This window comes from Lithobates pipiens, unplaced genomic scaffold, assembly GCF_037356315.1.
Source record: "Lithobates pipiens isolate NorthernLeopardFrog02 unplaced genomic scaffold, aLitPip1_a1.2 Scaffold_8, whole genome shotgun sequence".
In the NCBI taxonomy this organism is placed as follows: domain Eukaryota; kingdom Metazoa; phylum Chordata; class Amphibia; order Anura; family Ranidae; genus Lithobates; species Lithobates pipiens.
The window spans coordinates 237,639,533-237,661,002 of record NW_027507903.1 but is presented as its reverse complement, the minus strand read 5'-3'; the positions used below and the strand labels follow the sequence as shown (position 1 = coordinate 237,661,002).

The following is a 21,470-nucleotide window of genomic DNA, read 5'->3' as shown; positions in this document are numbered from 1 at the left end:
TCAATATTTAGTATGACTATCCTTTGGCTTCAATCCAGTATCAATTCTTACACTTGCACACTTTGTACACTTGCACAAAGTTAGAGATTTTGTAGGATTGGAGTCAGGTGTATGATTAACCAATTATACTAAGAAGGTGCTAATGATCATCAATTTCATATATATATATGTTAAAACACAGTCATTAACAGAAACAGCTATGTAGGAGGCTTTAAACTGAGTGAAGAAAAGCCAGACTCTGCTACTAAAGGTAGCCTCTGCTTGCTCAACAAATACAATTCAAAATCCTAGCAACAATAAACAAAGCCATCCACATCAAAACCATTCTCTTTGCTCCTAAATAGAACTCATGTTCTCTAGCTCTCTCATCACCTATTCTCTAGACTTCAGAACTTTTAAAGAGCCTCTCCCATCCTTCTGCATTCTTTACCTCTAGTCTGTTTAGCTCTCTCTTACGTTTTCTGCCTCTAGGCAGCCTCTGAACACGTATCTCTTTAGGAAAGCTATCCAGCCTCTACTTAAGAACTTGTCAGAAACCATGAATCAGACTGAGACAGAAGTACAATTAAATCACACTTGTTTATTAATAAAAATAAAAAGGTTAATAGAAAAAGCGTAGTCAAGCATAGCCAGAGTCCAGTAACCAGATCGGCTAGTCAGCCAGGCCAGAAGTCAAGGATCCAAGTAGAGCAACAGCAAGCAGGATAAGGAGCCAGAAGGGATGTCAGCAAGCTAGTCTTTAACCACTTAACAACCGCCCATTGCCGATTAACGGCATCAGGGCGGTTGTTTAACTCTAAGAGGCCGTTAATTAACGGCCTCCTAGAATTCTGCTCTCGCGCGCCCCCTGGGGCGCGCACACGAGAGCATCCGTGACCGCTGGGTCCAGTGGACCCGGCGCATCACGAATCACGGTAAACGGCCGCTCATCGCGGCCGTTTACCACGTGATCGCTCCGTCAAATGACGGAGTGATCACTTGTAAACAAGCCGGCGTCATGTTATGACGCCGGTTCCTCCCTCCCCCTCTCTGTACCGATCGGTACAGCGGAGGGGGAAGAGATCGGTGTCAGCAGCGATGTGGGCTGCATCTGCAGTGCCCACATCGCTGCTCACCGAAAATTAACCCCTCAAATCCCTGCAAATACTCTGCATTACTCTGCAATTCCCTGCAAATACTCTGCATTACTCTGCAATTCCCTGCAAATACTCTGCATTACTCTGCAATTCCCTGCAAATACTCTGCATTACTCTGCAATTCCCTGCAAATACTCTGCATTACTCTGCAATTCCCTGCAAATACTCTGCAATTCCCTGCAAATACTCTGCAATGCCCTGCAACACTCTGCATTGCCCTGCAACACTCCGCATTGCCCTGCAACACTCCGCAATGCCCTGCAACACTCCGCAATGCCCTGCAACACTCCGCAATGCCCTGCAACACTCCGCAATGCCCTGCAACACTCTGCAATGCCCTGCAACACTCCGCAATGCCCTGCAACACTCCGCAACGCTCTGCAATACCCTGCAACACTCTGCAACACCCGCCAATACCCTGCAACACTCTGCAATGCTCTGCAACCCCCGCCGATACCCTGCAACACTCTGCAATGCTCTGCAACCCCCGCCGATACCCTGCAACACTCTGCAATGCTCTGCAACCCCCGCCGATACCCTGCAACACTCTGCAATGCTCTGCAACACCCGCCAATACCCTGCAACACTCTGCAATGCTCTGCAACACCCGCCAATACCCTGCAATGCTCTGCAACGCAGTACTCTGCAACACCATGCTCTGAGATACCCAGCCATAGTCGGTGATACCCTGCAATACCCAGCCATAGACATCTCCCGCCGCCCTCCGCCCTCCGGTGCTTCTACCGAATCGCTAATACGATCAAAGCCAGAATCTTTTTTTTTTTCAGGCTTCCCAGCTTAGAGGTGAGATGTGGGTCTTATTGACCCCACATCTCACTGTAAAGAGGACCTGTCATGCCATATTCCTATTACAAGGGATGTTTACATTCCTTGTAATAGGAATAAAAGTGATCAAAAAAATTATTTTTGGGGAAAAAAATGTCAAACTAAAATAAATAAAGTAAAATGAACAATAAAAAAAAAATGTTTTTTTTAAAGCGCCCCTGTCCCCATGTGCTCGCATGCAGAAGCGAACGCATGCGTAAGTCCCGCCCACATATGAAAACGGTGTTCAAACCACACATGTGAGGTATCGCTGCGAACGTTAGAGCGAGAGAAATAATTCTAGCCCTAGACCTCCTCTGTAACTCAAAACATATAACCAGTAAAAAAAATGTAAATCGTCGCCTATGGGGATTTTTAAGTAGCGACGTTTGCCGCCATTCCACGAGCGTGTGCAATTTTGAAGAGTGACATATTAGGTATCTATTTACTCAGCGTAACTTCATCTTTCACATTATGCAAAAATTGGGCTAACTTTACTGTGTTTTTTTTTTTTTTAAGCACAAAACAGTTTTTTTTCCAAAAAAAAGCATTCGAAAAATTACTGCGCAAATACCGTGCGAGATAAAAAGTTGCAAAGACCACCATTGTATTCTCCAGGGTGTTTGCTAAAAAAACATATATAATGTTTTGGAGTTCTATGTAATTTTCTAGCAAATAAATGATGATTTTTACATGTAGGAGAGAAATGTCAGAATTGTCCTGGGTGCTCCAGAACGCCTGATGGCGCTCCCTGCATGTTGGGCCTCTGTATGTGGCCACGCTGTGTAAAAGTCTCACACATGTGGTATCACCATACTCGGGAGTAATAGCAGAATGTGTTTTGGGGTGTAATTTGTGGTATGCATATGCTGTGTGTGAGAAATAACCTGATAATATGACAATTTTGTGAAAAAAAAAAAAAAAAAAGTAAAAAGAATCTTGATTTTGCAAAGAATTGTGGGAAAAAATGACAACTTCAAAAAACTCATCATGCCTCTTACTAAATACCTTGGAATGTCTTCTTTCCAAAAAGGGGTCATTTGGGGGGTATTTGTACTTTTCTGGCATGTTAGGGTCTCAAGAATTGAAATAGGCCGTCAGTCCTTCAGGTGTGATCAATTTTCAGATATTGGCACCATAGCTTGTGGACTCTATAACTTTCACAAAGACCAAATAATATCCACCAATTTGTACTTATTTTTACCAAAGATATGTAGTAGTATAAATTTTGGCCAAAATTTATGAAGAAAAAATTTCTAATCTGCTAAATTTTCTAACAGAAACAAAGAAAAATTCGTTTTTTTACAGAATTTTCGGTATTTTTTCTTTTATAGCACAAAAAAAAAAAAACCCAGCGGTGATTAAATACCACCAAAAGAAAGCTCTATTTGTGTGAAAAAAAGGACAAAAATTTCATATAGGTCCAGTGTTGCATGACTGAGTAATTGTCATTCAAAATGCGAGAGCACCGAAAGCTGAAAATTGGTCTGGTTATTAAGGGTGTTTAAGTGCCCAGTGGTCAAGTGGTTAAACAAACAGCAGGAGATGGTTTCTAGTGATGTGACCAAGGCGAAGAAGGCAGAGGTGAAGTGAGCTGGAAGGCTTTAAGTAGGTAGGTCAGACGTGCATCATCAGGAACAGCTGGTAACTGTGGAGAGAGAAAAGGGCTGGCAATTAGCCGACAGCTGAGTGGCCAGCCCAGAGAAGGAAGGGCTAAGCCAGCCCTATCAGAACTGAACTTTTTTTCCCTATACACTCATCTCCACAGTTATTATCCCTTTCATCACTTGCCCCTTTAGAGTGTGGGCTCTCATGAGCAGCATCCCCCTAATCGTCTTGTCTCGACTTGTATTGTAACTGTACAGTCTCCCTTTTAATTGTAAAGTGCTGTACAGACTGTTGGCTCTATATAAATTGTATGTTATAATAATTATAATGCTTACTATACTTCATATTTATAAACATTCTTATGCAAGTAGAATTTTTAAGGCTTCGTAATTTATTACTGTGAGAAAAATGCATCAACTTGTAGAGTTACAGATTTATCCCAATGGCCAATTTGTGCTCAGAGAAAGATTTGAAAACAAAGTTTCAAGTGCCATCAATCTAATGATAATTAAACCATCATTCAGCACAGCAGGGATGCATTTTAGCATTCCTATTGCTGTGTAGATATGCTGGAAGCATAATGAACCCTTACTATGTTGTTACCAATCTATGTGCCATTGAACTTTTGGCAGGTGCTCAAAGAGGGGACTAAAATGTAATCTCAAAATGTCAGTACAGTGTGGATGGCCAGCAGACTCTTTTGCAGCAGGGGAAAATATGGGAATGTAAAGTGATTTATTTAATGCTTTCCCCAACCCTGTGGGGATAAACAGCTAGCTTTCTTTGGTAAACTGGTGAGAGTCTATAAAATTCCTTACCAATTTACAATAAACATTGTAAAGGAAAAAAAAACTGCTTTAATGCTTATAGTTAAATAACATGGATTGATTTGTAATTTAAGTGATACCTTTGTTTTATGTTCAATAACACACAAAGTTGTCCACCGTATATCACTGGGGATTTTGCTCAAACCTGTATAGGAATTTAATTTTTTTATGGAAATTGACATTGCAATAAAACTTCAATATTTACAGAGAAAATGGAAACAAAACCAGATAGCTAGTTTATGTATTGCCTTGCATTACGTATCTTTAGTTAACTTTAGTACCATTTGCAGAAATGTATAATTTTCCAGATTATGTCTATTGTTGGATGTACAGTATTCATACACAAGGTATTTACATGTAATCATATCCATCACAAATCAAAAATCTCTAAATCCCTGAATGGACTGTGTTAGATTTAAATGTGTTGATGTGCAATTTGTCTCTATTAAGGAAAATATACCAACTTTTTTTTCTTGTTTCAAAATTTCCTATGAAAGATATTGTGTGTACCTAATAGCATATGTTTCAGAGACAGATAATGTTCTGTATGTAATTGATTCTTTAGAATTCCACCCAATGTCCGGGACATTGTTTATTGCACAGGAGTTTCCTTAATGGATGAAGATGTATGGGAGTTTATCTGGATGAAATTTCATTCTACAACAGCTGTTTCAGAAAAGAAAATATTGCTGGAAGCACTGACCTGCAGTGATAATAGGAACCTACTGAATAGGTGAGAGAGAAATTAGAGTTTTTTTTAGATACATGGTTGCTTTTTTAAGCAATGTTGCTCAGTTTTTGATTGTGTAAAATAGCGGGGGAAGATCATGCAACAAAAACATCTATGATATCAACTTTTCCTTCACTAATTTAGTATTCATAACTAACTTTGCAACATTTTATCATGGCTTAGACCCCATACATCTGTTCACAGTTTAAGAATCTTGTTTTCTTTTGTTATCTTTTGACTTTCCTTGGTGCCCATTATATATTATGTCTCTGTATCCTGTATTGCAGCCTCGTTTTCATGCTTTACTGCTTCATATCAAAATGTACTTCCTTTGTGGTGATTTTGTTAACAATGTTATTAGCCTGTAAACAAATTATGTATACAGGCTAATAGCGTTTTCAGCAAATTTACCAATTGATTTTGTCAGAAATACAATTTTCTTGTCTCTTCTTGTGACCTTAAGAAGACAGCAAAAAACAATTTTGACACACTTATAGAAAACGACTAATCCCATCCATTACCATGTAATTAAGATTAATAAAGGCAGGCATGTTTGAAGTCCAGCCTGTATCACAGCCATTACTGCCTACATAGATACAGGACAGGGAGCCTGTTATTTGTAGGTTTTGCAAAAGGTCCAGACATATACTATCTAGCAAAATTGGAAACGTCAGATTTGAGGCTACAAATTTGAGATTCTGGAACACAGGATCGAAAATACAAAAAAAATAAAATACTTTTAATAAAGCAAGCTTTTAAAAGCTAATTACACAAAGCTGTATAAAACTTTGGGATCAGCAATTTAAAATAAGTAGCTTAAATTCACAATAATATTGTATTAGTAATGCAACATTGTATCAACTGATGTTGCATTTGTGTTATATTATATAAAGTTCCATTCTAAGTTGAAAAAAATAATCTAGAAGGAAACTTTATATTATATATCACCAGTGTAACACCAGTTGTGGAAAGCATTGGAGTTTTATTTTAAATACCTATCTACATATGGGACTTGTAATTCTAGAGGTATATTATATGATTGTGAATTGAAGCTCTATTTTTGAAATTGCTGGTACCCCTATCTTTTATACATCTATGTACAATTAGATGTTTTTACCTTGATTCGTTAAAAACATTTTTAGTTTCTGTGTTCCCAGATCTCAAATCTGATTATACCCTATATTTATAGGATTAACAGATGAAAATAAATGGGAAAAAGCCCCAAAAAACTAATGCAGCCACTACATCTAAGGACTGGTAAGCTGCAATATTTCTGTTTTTGGGTTTAGATACAATTTAGGGAACATTTAGTTACTGTAGCTTTAGTCACATAACTTACCTGTAATGAAGTATGTCCAGCAGTTTGCAGGCAGCTGTATCCTGCAAAAATCTTCATTATAGGGATGCCCTGACCTGTTTCTATCTCTAAAATTCCAGTGCTGCAATGGTTACCAGCTCCGGGTCTTTAGACAGAACAGCAGCATAGATGGCCCCTCCTCCTCCATTGAGGAAAGTTATTTTGCTAATCACACTGCTAGTAACACCATCTGTAAATGGGGTAGAGTCTGATCAGTGAAAGTATGCTCTCCCCATTTGCAGATGGTGTTACAAGCAATGTAATGAATGAAAGAACTTTTCTCAATGGAGGAGGAGGAAAGAGAGGGGAACTGGTTGAAGATTTACAGGTGCCCGTACAACATGGAAAATACTTCATTATTTGGATAAAACATATAAGATGAGATTAAAATATTCACCAAACTGGTCAATTATGAAAATTGTGTGCCCCTGAAATGGCAAAAAAGTATTGTACACCACATTGTCCATAGGTGGTCCTATGAAGCCTTTACATCTCATCAGTTTAGAGGTAACAGTGAATGATGACCCTGAAATTATTGCTATGGTTATGATTGTATATGATTGTATATGCATGTATATGGGAGAGGAGGCTTATTTGATTAGTCATTTTCTTCTATTTTTATCTTCACTTTGTTATCACAAGGTGCTATAGTGCAAGCGACTGACTCTGTTCAAGGAGACAGCAAGGATCTATTAGAACCCTAAAGTCACTTTTGCATGCTGATTGAACTGAGATGATTCTTTCTTGGTCAAAGAGGCCAGAGATTGACAGCCTTGAACCCAGGGATGCTCAGAGCTGAGCACGTCTGGCTTAATTCTTCCCCAATGTTCACTCATCTCCCACTGCTGATACTAGGCATCGAGGTCTTGGAATCAGGAGGAACAGTTGAGGCTGGGACACATGGTGGGGGATGGGGCAGCGAGGGGTGGTACTGTCTCCTACATGCAGAAATGATCTGCATGTAGGAGAAAGAACAACTTCTACTAGCTGACAGCAGAAGTGAAAATGTATACAAAACTATAGCAGCCAGGAGTTTGTTCACATACCAGCACTGCTACCCATGTAATAGTTAAGTCAGCATCAGCAAAAGAGTTAAACACTTTAAAGTGGTTGTAAACCTCAGACATGAAATATTAAACACAACATATCCCTACTTAGTGTGTACTTGTCTCAATTAAAAGCACTAAGTGTCATTTATGTCAGCTGCTTTGTTCCTCTGCTCTCAGCATGAATCACTTCTAACAATTTTTCCTGAAACCGGGAGAAAAATGGTGACAGGGGAGGGACCCTTATTGGATTGATAGCCTCCGCTTTGATCCTATGAGCTGTGTGAAGGGAAGTGTGTCTCTTCCCTCTGATCAGTTCTCAGACCTCTCCTCATTGAGCTCTGCAGAATGTAACTTCTGCTTTCCATCCTCTTTTTTTATGAGCTCTCAGACAAGCTTATAAATTAAGCACTTTGAACAGATGTGGAGAAGAGAAGACTGTAGGTACAACTGATGTAGGAGGGTTTTTTAAATCTCTGTGTATCATTTGAGGATAGCCCCTTCACTGACTATAGGTAAGGGTTTACAATCACTGTAAAAGAATTCTACCATTTGTCAGTAATTACTTGTTGTATTTAACCAAAGCAATCTGTAAGTCAGAAATTATTTTAAACAATAATTTTAAAGTATACCAGAGATAATAATACAACTCTCCTGGGCAGTTCGAACATTTGTATGCCCTGCAGAAATGAAATTTTTTGTCTATAGTGATACAGAAAAACTATTGCATACACATTTATATCACCAGTACAATAAATATTCTTTGTAATATAATTGCTTTTAAGGCTTCTCAACTTGTCATTGAATTCAGAAGTGGTACTGGATCAAGATGCTATTGATGTTATAATCCATGTAGCAAGAAATCCACATGGGAGAGATTTAGCATGGAAATTCTTCAGGGATAAATGGAAAATTCTAAATGCAAGGTTTGTTTTATTTTTCATTACAATCATTATATTACTAATATTAAGTGTTCTTGCATAGCAAGAGCACTTACTGTTATCTCACATATATATTATTATTATTATTATTATTATTATTATAGCCAAATTTACCACCCTAACTCCTCCCACAGCTTTTACACTACATAGACAGTAATATACCGAAACGTGCGGATTGTTCCCGATTGGTGTGCTATTACTTTGTGAAACGTTTCGCCGAATGGTGCACGAAATACCATAATTTTTGCGGCGAAATTTGTCCCATAGCAATAAATGGCGAAATGTTCAAAACTAGAGTGGGAGATGACAAAAGCTGACAAACCCATGATCAGCCAAAACACTATGACCAGCCAAAACATTATGACCCCCCATGACCAGCCAAAACATTATGACCAGCCAAAATATTATGACCAGCCAAAACATTATGACCCCCCCAGTTACTCCACCCACTCCAGTAGGTGGAGGCAAGAACACTTCACACAATTTCCCAAGAAATTGTAGCTTTTCTAGTTATTATTAATATTCTGTCTTTTACTTTTTCTATATCCAGAAGTTAATTTTAAAGTTTCTTTAGAGAGATCTTCCTCCATCCAGTGCCACGGTTTTACCAGTCAGGAATTCTGCGACATGGCACAGACAGCAATAAAAGCTTACTGGGGTTGTAATCAACCCCTACTCTAGAAAAAATGTATTTTTATTTCTGTTTGTGATGCTTTTGGAGATTTTCCTTTGCTTCATTTTTGGTGAAACTGTTGTCACAGGGACTGTAATCTCAAGAACTCGAGATAGCAATAACATTCTTCCTCACATCTATCTGCCCATACACTTTAACATACCAATAAGACCTATATTATAACAAATGTTTTATATTATTTTGTGTCACATAATTATCTTAGTAACTAGCCATACAGTATTTTAATTACCATTTTTTGTATATTTTGACTTATGAAAGTATATTGGATAATGCTATTTTTATATGTGTAATAACCTTAGTAATGCTATCAACTTTCTCCTCAGGTATGGAGAAGCCTTATTTATGAATTCCAAACTTATCAGTGGAGTTACAGAGTTTTTAAATACAGAGGAAGAATTAAATGAGGTAAAAGTTTTTTTTTTAAAAGAAGCCTAAAATGGGGGGCAGATTTGCTATATATATAATGTAATGTCATAGCAGTTTATAAATATGGTTTCACTGCATGGGCAATAATAATGAATACAACAAGTATCCATATGGTACTAATGAATAGCGACACAATTAAAAAGAAATTATTAAAATTAAAAAGTAAAATTATTTATTAACTTGGATTACAGATGATGAAACTCCAAATCTATTTCTATAAATATCTCTAAATTTCAAGGAGGTGGTGCACATGGTGAAATCTCCAACTTCTAATGTTGAATATATTTCTGGCCAGAAACTATATTACCAAAAGTATTGGTAGCAAGTTAGGGGTGCAGGGACTTGACTGGCCTGCACATAGTCTTGGCCTCAGATAGAATACCTTTGGGATGAATTAGAGCGGAGACTGCAAGCCAGGCCATCTTGTCCACATCAGTGCCTGACCTCACAGATGTGCTTCTGGAAGAATGGTCAAACATTCCCATAGATACACTCCTAAACCTTGTGGACAACCTTCACAGAAGAGTTAACGCTGTTATAGCTGCAAAGGTGAACCCTATGGACTAAGACTGGGATGCCATTAAAGTTCCTGTGCATGCAAAGGCAAGCTCCCAATACTTTTAGTAATATAGTGTTTATTACTGTTAGGTACCTGGTGATGAGCCCGACTTGATGGAAGAAGACTTCTCTTACAGCTCTGGTTCAGGGACCACTGGAATGGAGACAGTGGCCCCGTGAGCGCAGCGGGGTAGGAGTGTCTGACCGGAAGCAGCAGCTGGTTCTTCTGGATGCTGGAACTGTGGAGGAGTTGGTAGACAGGCAGGCAGCGATCAGCAGGCGAGACAGTGGCAGCAAGGACTGGGTGCAGCACACTTGAACAGCAGAAGAATAGTCAGGCGGGCCGGGTCACAACGGATAAGCAGGCAGGTAAGTACAGCAGGCAGAAGAGAAGTGCAGGCAGGCAGAGGTTCGGCAACAAAGGTACAGTCCAAAGCAAGGTCAGGCAGGCCGGGGTCAGAGCAGGAGAGGTCAGCGAGGTCAGACAGTAGCCGGGTCAGATATCACAACAGCAGGCAGATAGCAGGTAGTTCGGGTAAAGAGCTGCAGACAAACAGCACCGAATAGATGCAGCAGCGTACGCGCATATCGCGAGTGCCGCGATCGCGTACGCGCACATCGCGATCGCGTACATTGCGTACGCGCACCTGTGCATCTGCCCGTTTTGTGCGGGAGAAACCTTGACATTGCCCCCCCACAAGGGGCAACCTCCGGGTGCCCACAAGGTGCCTCTTTTCCGGATGAGCAGAGAAAAAGGCACGGACCAGTCTGTTGGCATGCAAATTACCATCGGGTTCCCACAAATTACTTTCTGGACCGTACCCCTTCCACTTAACCAAAAACTGTCTCTGACCTCGTCTCCTTCTACAATCGAGGATAGCCTCTACCTCATACTCTTCGCTACCATCGATAAAAATGGGTTGAGGTGGTCTGGAACTTCTACCCGGGAAGGGATCGGGCACCGAGGGCTTCAGCAAGGACACATGAAAGACCGGGTGGATTTTCATTGAATCAGGCAAGACCAACTCATACGACACCTCATTAATCCTTCTCTTAACAGGAAAGGGTCCCAAAAATGTGGGCGCAAGTTTCTTAGAAGGACAGGCTAATTTAAGATTGTTCGTGGAAAGCCATACCTGATCTCCGACCTGCAGGTTCAATTCCCCTCTTCTCTTACGATCAAAGGCCTTCTTGCTGTCAGCTTGAGCTTTGGATACCGCCTCTTGTAACACCCGATTGTTATGACTGAGGAAGGTCACTGTGTCCTGAACCGCTGGAACTGGTGACTCTGGAAGAAAGTCAGGCAGAAAGGTTAAGTGAAACCCATAATTAGCAAAAAACGGGGACTGCCCTGTGGCTGAGTGACTAGCGTTGTTGTAGGCAAACTCCGCAAGGGGCAGCAGAGATACCCAATCATCCTGGACAAAGGACGTGAAACATCTAATGTACTTCTCCAGAGTCTGGTTGGTACGCTCAGTCTGTCCATTGGTCTGGGGGTGGTAGGCAGATGACAGAGCCAGCTCGATCTTCAAACACTCACACAGGGCCCTCCAGAACCGGGAGGTGAATTGGACCCCCCTGTCAGACACGATGTTAGCAGGTACTCCATGCAGTCTAACTATCTCCTTAATGAAGACACGGGCCGTCTCTGGAGCAGATGGAGTCCCTTTCAAGGGCAGGAAATGGGCCATCTTAGTCAGTCTATCTACAACCACAAAAATGGCCGTGCAACCTTCAGAGCAGGGAAGCTCGACAATAAAGTCCATCGTGATCATCCTCCAAGGCCGATCAGGTGCAGGAAGAGGCTTCAGAAGTCCCCAGGCCCGATTCCTTGTTGCCTTGCTCCGGATGCACACAGGACAGGAGTCGACATACTTCTTACAGAAATCCTTCAGACCGGGCCACCAGAAGGTACGCTGTACCAATTCCAAGGTCTTACGAGGCCCAAAGTGTCCTGCTAACGGGTGATCATGGAGGAGGGCTAGAACTTTAATCCGGATGCTTTCAGGCACAAAAACTTGGCTCTCCTTCCATAGAAGACCCCCTCTGGAAATCAGTGTGACCTCTGGTGGTGCAGGTGAATTAGTGGATGCCTCCCTGATCTGCGCCAACAAGTCTGGTTGCACAAGTAGAAAGGTACTCGCAGGTAGTATGGTGTCCGGAGCAGCAAGGTCTTTGGGGCAATCGTACATACGCGAGAGCGCGTCTGGTTTCACATTTTTAGATCCGGGACGGTAAGTAATGTGGAAACAGAAACGTGAGAAAAACAGGGCCCAACGGGCCTGTCGGGGCTTCAGACGCTTGGCAGTCCTCAGGTATTCGAGGTTCTTGTGGTCGGTGTAGATCAGCACTGGATGAACTGCACCTTCCAACAAGTACCTCCATTCCTCCAAGGCAGATTTGATTGCGAGTAATTCACGGTCACCGACATCATAATTCTTCTCGGCAGGGGAAAGCTTTCGGGAGAAGAACCCTACGGGGTGCATCAAATCGTTGCCGCCTTGCCTCTGGGACACAACTGCCCCCACAGCTACTTCGGAAGCGTCCACTTCAAGAATATATGGTAGGGAAGGATCTGGGTGGCTGAGGATGGGGGCGGAGGTGAACAGTCTTTTGAGTCTCTCAAAGGCCTCCTGGGCTTCCGACCCCCAGTGGAAGCGTACACACTGTTTTGTCAACTGGGTAATGGGGGCAATTATGGCGGAAAATCCCTTAATAAATTTTCTGTAAAAATTTGCAAAGCCCACAAAACGTTGTACCCCCTTTTTATCCGTAGGTGCAGGCCAGTCCAGAACAGCGGAAACCTTCTGAGGATCCATCTTGATGCCAGCCGGGGAGATCTCAAGCCCGAGGAATTGGATGTTCCGTTGCTCAAAGCTACACTTCTCAGCCTTAGCATACAGTCCATGCTGACGGAGCCGGAGTAGCACCCTGCCCACGTGACCCCGATGCTGTTCGAGAGACCCCGAAAAAATCAAAATGTCGTCCAAGTAGACGATCACAAAAATGTCCAGGAAGTCCTTGAACACATCATTAATAAGATGCTGGAAGGTGGCAGGAGCATTACAAAGGCCAAAGGGCATGACCAGGTATTCGTAATGCCCGAAACGGGTCCTGAATGCTGTCTTCCACTCGTCCCCAGCCCGAATGCGAACCAGGTTGTAAGCCCCCCTTAAGTCCAACTTGGAGAAAATTGTGGCTGATCTCAGTTTCTGAAAGAGTTCCGGCATCAGAGGAAGAGGGTAACGGTTCTTGACCGTGATCTTATTAAGCTCACGATAGTCCACGCAGGGCCGGAGCGACTGGTCTTTCTTGGTCACAAAAAATATTCCAGCGCCTGCTGGGGAGGTGGAATGACGAATGAACCCCTTCTCCAAGTTTTCTGTAATATAAACCTTTAAGGCCTCCTGCTCCTTTTCAGACAGGGGGAAGATACGCCCAAACGGAATCTCAGCTCCTGGAAGAAGTTCAATAGGGCAGTCATAGGGGCGGTGAGGTGGAAGTGTGTCTGCTCCTCGCTTGCTGAAAACATCTAAAAATTCATGGTATGGTTCAGGCACCAGCTGGCATAAGTCCTGATCAGAATCAAGGCAAAGAAGGGTAGAGGGCACAACAGAATTCACACAAAGACAGTGCTCTTGGCAGTAGCTGGACTGGAACTTGATCTCCCCTGTAGCCCAGTTGATGCAGGGATTATGGGCCTGAAGCCAGGGGATGCCCAGGATCACAGGAAATAGAGGGGAAGAAATCACATCAAGGGTGAGGAGCTCTTTGTGCTGGGAAGGGGTACAAGCCATCAAGGGTAGCGTCTCTTGGGTTACTTGCCCCGATTTGATGCGGGACCCATCAGCCAAGAACACAGACAGTCCGTGGGTTTTCTTCTGAAGGGGCAGGGCTTGCAAACTGGCAAAGGTGGCATCGACAAAACAACTGCAAGCCCCAGAATCAATGATGGCGCTGGTGGAGACCGTCCTTCCCTGGAACTGCAATGAGAGAGGGAGAGCAAGGTGGGTTGTGCTGGCTGGCAGGGAAACAGGAACAGGAGACACAGAGGAAAGGCACTTACGTGTCTTAACAGGGCAGTTGTTAACATAATGTCCGGACCCCCCGCAGTAAAGGCACAAATTCAGCTGGCGACGACGGGCACGTTCCTCTGGAGACAAGGTGGGACGCATCAATCCCAGCTGCATTGGCCCAGGAGTGTCAGGAGCAGGACTGGCAGGGTCCCTTTGCAGAGCAGGCTGAGGACAGAAGGCGGGAATAGGAGCCCTTGCAGTCATCCAATTCGAGCGCTGAGACTGAGTTGAGCGCTCGGCCCGCCGTTCCCGAAGTCGACGGTCAATTTGTATGGCCAAGGTGATCAACTCCTCCAAAGAGTCCGGGATGCCGACACGGGCCAGTTCATCTTTCAGTCCCTCAGAGAGGCCCATGCGGAACTGATGTTTTAGAGCAGAGTCATTCCATTGGGTGTCTGCGCTCCAGCGCCGAAAGTCAGTAACATAGTCCTCGGCCGCACGGCGGCCCTGCTGGAGCGCAGACAGAGCAGATTCGGCTGTGGCAGTTCGCTGAGGATCTTCATAAAGCTGTGCCATAGCCTCAAAGAATGAAGAAAGGGAATAGGTAATAGCACTGTCACCCTCCAGGAGACGGTGGGCCCACGTCTGGGGTTCGCCCTGTAGTAGCGATATCACAAACCCCACCTTGGTAGCTTCAAGTGAAAAAGTCCTGGGTTGGAGGGCGAAGTATAGCTGACAGGCATTACGAAAGGCCCGGAACTTGGATCGGTCTCCTGAGAACCTTTCTGGAACAGGTACTCTCGGTTCAGGAGGGAGCATCACCACTGCAGGCTGGGTAGCAGGCTGAGTATGAAGAGGAGGTGATGCTGAGGTGGAAGGACTGGTACCGGAAAGGTGTTGAACTTGCTCTTCCAGTCTGGTATATCCCTCTTGGAGCGACTTCACAGCCTGTGTAAGGGCCGCTAAGTGGGTGCAGATCTCCTTCATGGCGGAAGCTTCTCCCGCAGGCTCAGTCATGGCTGTTTGTACTGTTAGGTACCTGGTGATGAGCCCGACTTGATGGAAGAAGACTTCTCTTACAGCTCTGGTTCAGGGACCACTGGAATGGAGACAGTGGCCCCGTGAGCGCAGCGGGGTAGGAGTGTCTGACCGGAAGCAGCAGCTGGTTCTTCTGGATGCTGGAACTGCGGAGGAGTTGGTAGACAGGCAGGCAGCGATCAGCAGGCGAGACAGTGGCAGCAAGGACTGGGTGCAGCACACTTGAACAGCAGAAGAATAGTCAGGCGGGCCGGGTCACAACGGATAAGCAGGCAGGTAAGTACAGCAGGCAGAAGAGAAGTGCAGGCAGGCAGAGGTTCGGCAACAAAGGTACAGTCCAAAGCAAGGTCAGGCAGGCTGGGGTCAGAGCAGGAGAGGTCAGCGAGGTCAGACAGTAGCCGGGTCAGATATCACAACAGAAGACAGATAGCAGGTAGTTCGGGTACAGAGCTGCAGACAAACAGCACCGAATAGATGCAGCAGCCTTCTTTAAATAGGCCCACTGGCGCCAAACCGCGCTAACGCGCGCACACGCGAACGTCGCGACCGCGTACGCGCATATCGCGAGCGCCGCGATCGCGTACGCGCACATCGCGATCGCGTACATTGCGTACGCGCACCTGTGCATCTGCCCGTTTCGTGCGGGAGAAACCCTGACATTTACAATCTGATTTGCCAACAATTGTATAGTGCAAGAACTTACCCGACATTACATTTATTTTAGTCAGGTAGACCTATGCACCACATAGTTGTTGGTAAGCAAAGCAACTGTACCTTGTATAGTAGAAAGCATACCTAAACACTCCATTCTATATGATTTTAGTCAGTAGAGATGAATTTTGGACTTCAGATGATAGAAGGTTAGACCCAAGCTCTAAACTTTGATGTTCACCAAACTGGTGAACTAAATGTCCATATTTGGCCTGTTTGTATCACTACCTTAACTAAAGGAATGACTTTCTGGCCCAGATGCCAGCTTGTTTCACATAATAAACAAACCAGTATCTATCCTGAGTGACATCATTGACCATATGATCATATTTGGCCATATTTGGTGAATGGTGTCAGACAACATCACAGGCCAGCTTGTCAGTGGCGGTGAGAGTCTATCAGAAGCAGAATCATTGTATGCATATTGTCTTGTTTAAGAAGGTGGGACATCAGTGCTTTGTACATTGTGATTGACAGTGGATCTGCATTGCTATATAATGTGTTTGTAGATGGCTTTACAGCATGGGACTTTTTTTTTTCAAAAAAGAACATTAGGTACTGTGGCAGCACGCAGGTAAAATCACCTGGTTGTATTCAGGATGGGAAATATGTGTGTCCTAGATTCAGGCTTTATGCAGACTTTTACAATTAGAGGGGAAGAGTTAATGAGCCCAGCTGTAGTAAGTGGGCTCATTAAGACCTCTACAAAAAAACCCAGCATGCATAGGGAGATGCTCCATCCTGGAACCAGTTTTGTGTGTATAGACTGGGGAGTCTGAGATCTGTTCTGTGCGGTGAGTTAACGCCTGTGTGGCAAACCCCTACAATAGAGACAGGGACTGGGGCAGCACAAGGCTGCACCCAGTTGTTAGACAGGGAGTCTACGTGTGTAGTTAGAGGTCAAGCTGACCAGGATTTATTTTCTTGTTTTATTTTGTTTGGCTGTTATATGTATCACTGCATGTAGCCTAAATAAACCGGATCTTTTGTTTTTTGCACCTACACCGCTGTCTGCTGTGCCTGACTTTGTGTTGTGAACCCATCCAGGGGGTCACACACACCCGCTACCGAGCGAACCCCCTCACAGTACATTGTGTGTATTTATGTACCATGTGCATTGTTATTGAATGAGAGAAAGGTACTATGTACCCCTTAACTATTCATATAGGAGAGACGATGTCTTGGGCCCTCTTATTTTTACCCATAAGGTTATATTACTGATATTGTTATCTTAAAGCGGAGGTCTGCCTACCACTACAAAAACTAAAAGCCAGCAGCTGCACATACTGCAGCTGCTGACTTTTAATAATCAGACACTTATCTGTCCTGGAGTCTAGCGTTTCCATCAGCTGTTGGGTGCATGCCCCCTCCATTGCGAGTAAGAGAACCCAGCAGTGAATCCTTACAGCTTCACACCAGGAACCCTACTGCTCATGCATTAAGGCTCTGCTCATCTCTCCTACTGGCCCGGCGGCCAGGGAAGGAGGAGGGAGGAAGAGAGAGCCCAGGCGGTGATGTCAATACCCGTGGCTGAGGCTCCCAGAAGTGGGAACAGGATGTCTGTATTAGACAGGTACCCCCCCCTCAAAAGGTGCCAAATGTGGCACCGGAAGAGGGGAGGCGTACAACGAGTAGAAGTTCCACTTTTGGGTAGAACTCTGCTTTAACATATAGCTATTGATGTAAATGATCTGGTTACTAGGCAGGCAGCTTATACACCCCAGAGAATCTCCAGGTGTCAGCTGATCACATGGTAAGGGGCCGAGAACGGCCCCTTACTCAGATCAGTGATCACCTGAGTCTCAGTGACTCAGTGATCACAGCATGCTCCGTGCACACAGGGAGCATGCACAGGGGAGGCTGTCACATGTCAGCCTCCGGGAAATTCAGATCTGCAATGTAGCTGTCATTTGGCTATTGCACGGACGTCAGCGGTTAAACAATCAATTGTGCAGCACTTAAAACTAAACACACTAACGTGCATATATGGTGAAAATATATAAGTATTCTGATGATATCACAAACATCACTTCATATGTGAAACCAATACTAGTCATGCAGTGCATAAACACTTCAAAACTTGGTAAAAAACTGAATTCATGTAAACATATAATGAAAAAAATTAGTCCATAAAGTCCCCACAACGTAAGTGCTTCATAATAAGTGTTGAAAATGAATCCACTCATCTGTGCTCAAAAAAGATCCAGGATGTGTATCACCAAAGGAGTATGCAGAAGTATTCTCACCTGGACCAGTGTGACCACTACAGCTAAGTAGGATCAGAAACAGCTTTCTAGTCTCACCATGGGCTATAACATGACAACGCCAGAGCTCCTCTCCACTCCTTGCCCCCAGGTGGCCAGTGATTGCCAATGGTAGACAGTAGAGCAAATAAAAACTGATAGTGCTTACATCGTTTAAAAAGCATTTATTTGCATACAAAGCAATGCCAAGGTACTCACATTTTCCTGGTGCTACAAGCGCACCAGTCTGTAAACCGCAAAGATAAAATCTGTGTTTGAGAATCACCTCTCCAATTCACACAAGCCCCAACGGCACTTTTCTTGGACCCAAGAACGATGGCAGTCTTTCTATGTATGCACCTGAATGTGTTGTATATAAACACTGATTCAGACTGATTTTTGATAACTGCAGCTGCCAACACCGTCTCTGAGTATACAGTGCTTCCAGCTTGGATTAATCAAAGCTGACAATTGCTGTATACTTGAAGGGGGGATTCTCAGCATCAGGGCAGAGACACTGGATGTGCTACACACATAATGTTAACTTTTTTGGGGGTATATCTAGCATACCCCAAGTCTGCAACTAGTTACATAAAGTTAATGAATATACTAAATCAAAATAATTATAAATGAACATATATTAATGAAAATCCATCTCTTCTTTTGTGGTGAGGGATACGAAGCCAATGCCAGTTTTGTATTCCTATCTGTGTCTCTACTAGGGTTATTCTCTTTTTCTGTTTGTCTGGTGACCATTAAAAAAAAAAAAGTGCTGTATTTAGGCACATTTTACCATAAAATGTTAGATTGCAGGAATGGCTTTATATGCAATATACAATAAACGTAGTTGTGAATAATAATCATTATTTTTATCTTGGTTTTCAGCTAAAAGACTTTATACAACTCCATAAAGTGGGATCAGCTGTGGCTCCTTTGTCTAGGGCGTTGGAAACTGTAGATGCTAATGTACGATGGCAGCGACTATACAGGGAAGAACTCTTTCAGTGGTTACGAAGAACATTGAAACAATAAACTGTGGACTGTTCTTTGATGTATATGAGAACCTACTTCTTGAGAAAGACCAGAATGCATGCTGTAAAATTTATTGAAAACAGCAAAATGGGGCACAACGTGCCTTTCTCTATTTTTGCACTTGGCTCTTTTTCAAACCTGAAGACATTTTTTTTCAAAAGAAATCACAAGAACTGTACAATTATATCCTGGCTTCCCAGGAAAAGTGTTATATACATAGCGCATGTTGATGTTTCTGTATATTTTTCAACCTATATATGTTGCATGGTTGTATAGTGGCCTATGTCCTCCAGCATGCTTAACGTTACTGTCCAGGATTTGTATTTGAACTGCTGTTAGATCAAGAGTGGGCATTATGCAAAAGCACAATGACTATTTATGACAATCAGTGTGATAAGGATGGAAAAACAATACTCAAGATCTCATGTGAGCCAGTACTGCAAATACAGTATGCATAACCTCATTGTATTAGTATACAGATTGTCTAGCAGTGATTGCTATTTCTATAAAACAACGAAAAATATTTTGAGAGTTATACAATGTAATATATACATGCATATTAAAATGATTTATATTGCTTTTCTACATTGGCAAAGTCAATAATTGGGGAAAGTAATGTCAAAGTCAAATGTTTTTCCTTTAATTACTAGTAACAGTGATCTTTATGAGAATTCAGGAAACACATAACATTTAATCCTGTATCATGTATGCATATTTCTGTTTATTAACAGTTATTATTAGGAGGCAAACATGTTTTGGAACTTTTTTCAGCTGATACAAACCTCACATTTGATATTCTGGTCATCGTTTAATGAAGTCCAGAAAAAGTTTATCTAAACCCAAGAAAAAAGAATGTATTGCAGCTTACCAGTTCTTATATGTAGGAAGTTCATAGTTGGGGTTGGGGTATTGTACTGTACACTCCATACATTCTTTAAAAAACGTATCATTTGTGATTTCACTTAACCTATCAGACTTTTGTTTACCAATAATTATTATGTAGCACTTACCCCCGAAGCAGCGGCTGAATTTTTCTGGGCTTACCCATTACCTCCTCCAGCTTGTACTCGTTCGCCCTTGTCTAGGGGTTCTCAGAGTTGATAACGCAGTAACTGTAGAGACCGACACGTATATTCCTTGTTAGGATTTTGCATAAAACAGTTGAACAAACTCAGTCTCTAAGTTGGGAATAGAGGGTATCAGGGTAGAGTTTAGATCAGGTGCTTGGAACTTCTGACTTCAATAAAAGTCTCTCTCTATGTACACAATCCAGGGAAGAGACACTCACAACTGGACTCTTTAACTGTTGGATAAATCCTTAAGTTTTGGGTTTAGCAGCCAACAGGTAATTCTAGCTTTTCAAAGTCTCTCACGCAGACTTGGTTGGAAAGTTGGAAACTTAGTTACAACTGGAAGGTTAGAAGTAATAACTTTTCTTACTGTACCAGAATCTTTTAGCCGGTCCAGCCATACCGTAAGAATTGTGGATTCAATCAATGTCCATGGCAGCTCAGCTTCCAGGCTCTTACCGAGCAGCCAGCCTTGTGCATGGCTCTCTTACCGAAGAGTCCTCCCCTGGTCGCATATAGAGTTGCTGGGCCTCTCCAAAACCCGAGACGGCACGGAACACCTTCGAATCTTCCTTCCAGTTACTGTGCCTCGAACTAGCCAGTTCTGAGGCTCGGAAATGGATGGATTCTTACCCCAGGCCATGAGGGCCCCTGGGGGCTGGTCAGGAGGACCAGGACCACGGAGTCAGCAACAACTTCTGGACCAGAACCCAGAACCATGTGACTTTGGCACCTTAAGTACCCCTTCCCGGATTACGCAGTGAGACAAACGGGCCCACGGATTGGTTCCGAGACAGAGATTGATACCCAATGCGTCCAGACTGTGTTCTATAGCTTCCCACAGGTGTGCAACCCCACCTATGACCAGGCAGAACTTCTATACAGCCCAGCCAAACTGATGCCAAAGTACAATTTAGCACAATTAGTCCCAAAACTCATTACAGTTTTAGGCAAAAACGAAATTTAAACATATAGCGCATACTCGTACCAGCGCTACAATTATTTTTTTTCTTTCTAACTAGACTTGGTGTAGAGATAGCCACAAATCATACAACCAGTGATTAGACAAAATATATATGTATATATTTCATTTCTGAGACTTGTAATTCAAGTTGTCCATGCTGTGGCATATCTTGAAAAGTAAAAGCTGAAAAATATATATTTATTATAATCTAAAAAAAAACATGCAAGTCTATAATGAACAGTTTGCTA

The 21,470-nt window shown here is 42.9% G+C and overlaps 1 protein-coding gene across 1 annotated transcript in view; it reads left to right on the top strand.

Annotated features, from left to right (window-relative positions):
- Positions 1 to 19,773, top strand: part of TRHDE (thyrotropin releasing hormone degrading enzyme) — a 1,116,537-nt gene extending 1,096,764 nt beyond the window's left edge. The window contains exons 16-19 of the mRNA XM_077468366.1: positions 4,962 to 5,129; positions 8,315 to 8,455; positions 9,488 to 9,569; positions 19,042 to 19,773. Of these exons, the coding sequence (XP_077324492.1) occupies positions 4,962 to 5,129; positions 8,315 to 8,455; positions 9,488 to 9,569; positions 19,042 to 19,188 (538 nt within the window). The 3' untranslated portion in view covers positions 19,189 to 19,773. The remainder of the gene's footprint in view (positions 1 to 4,961; positions 5,130 to 8,314; positions 8,456 to 9,487; positions 9,570 to 19,041) is intronic.
- Positions 19,774 to 21,470: the final 1,697 nt, after the last annotated feature.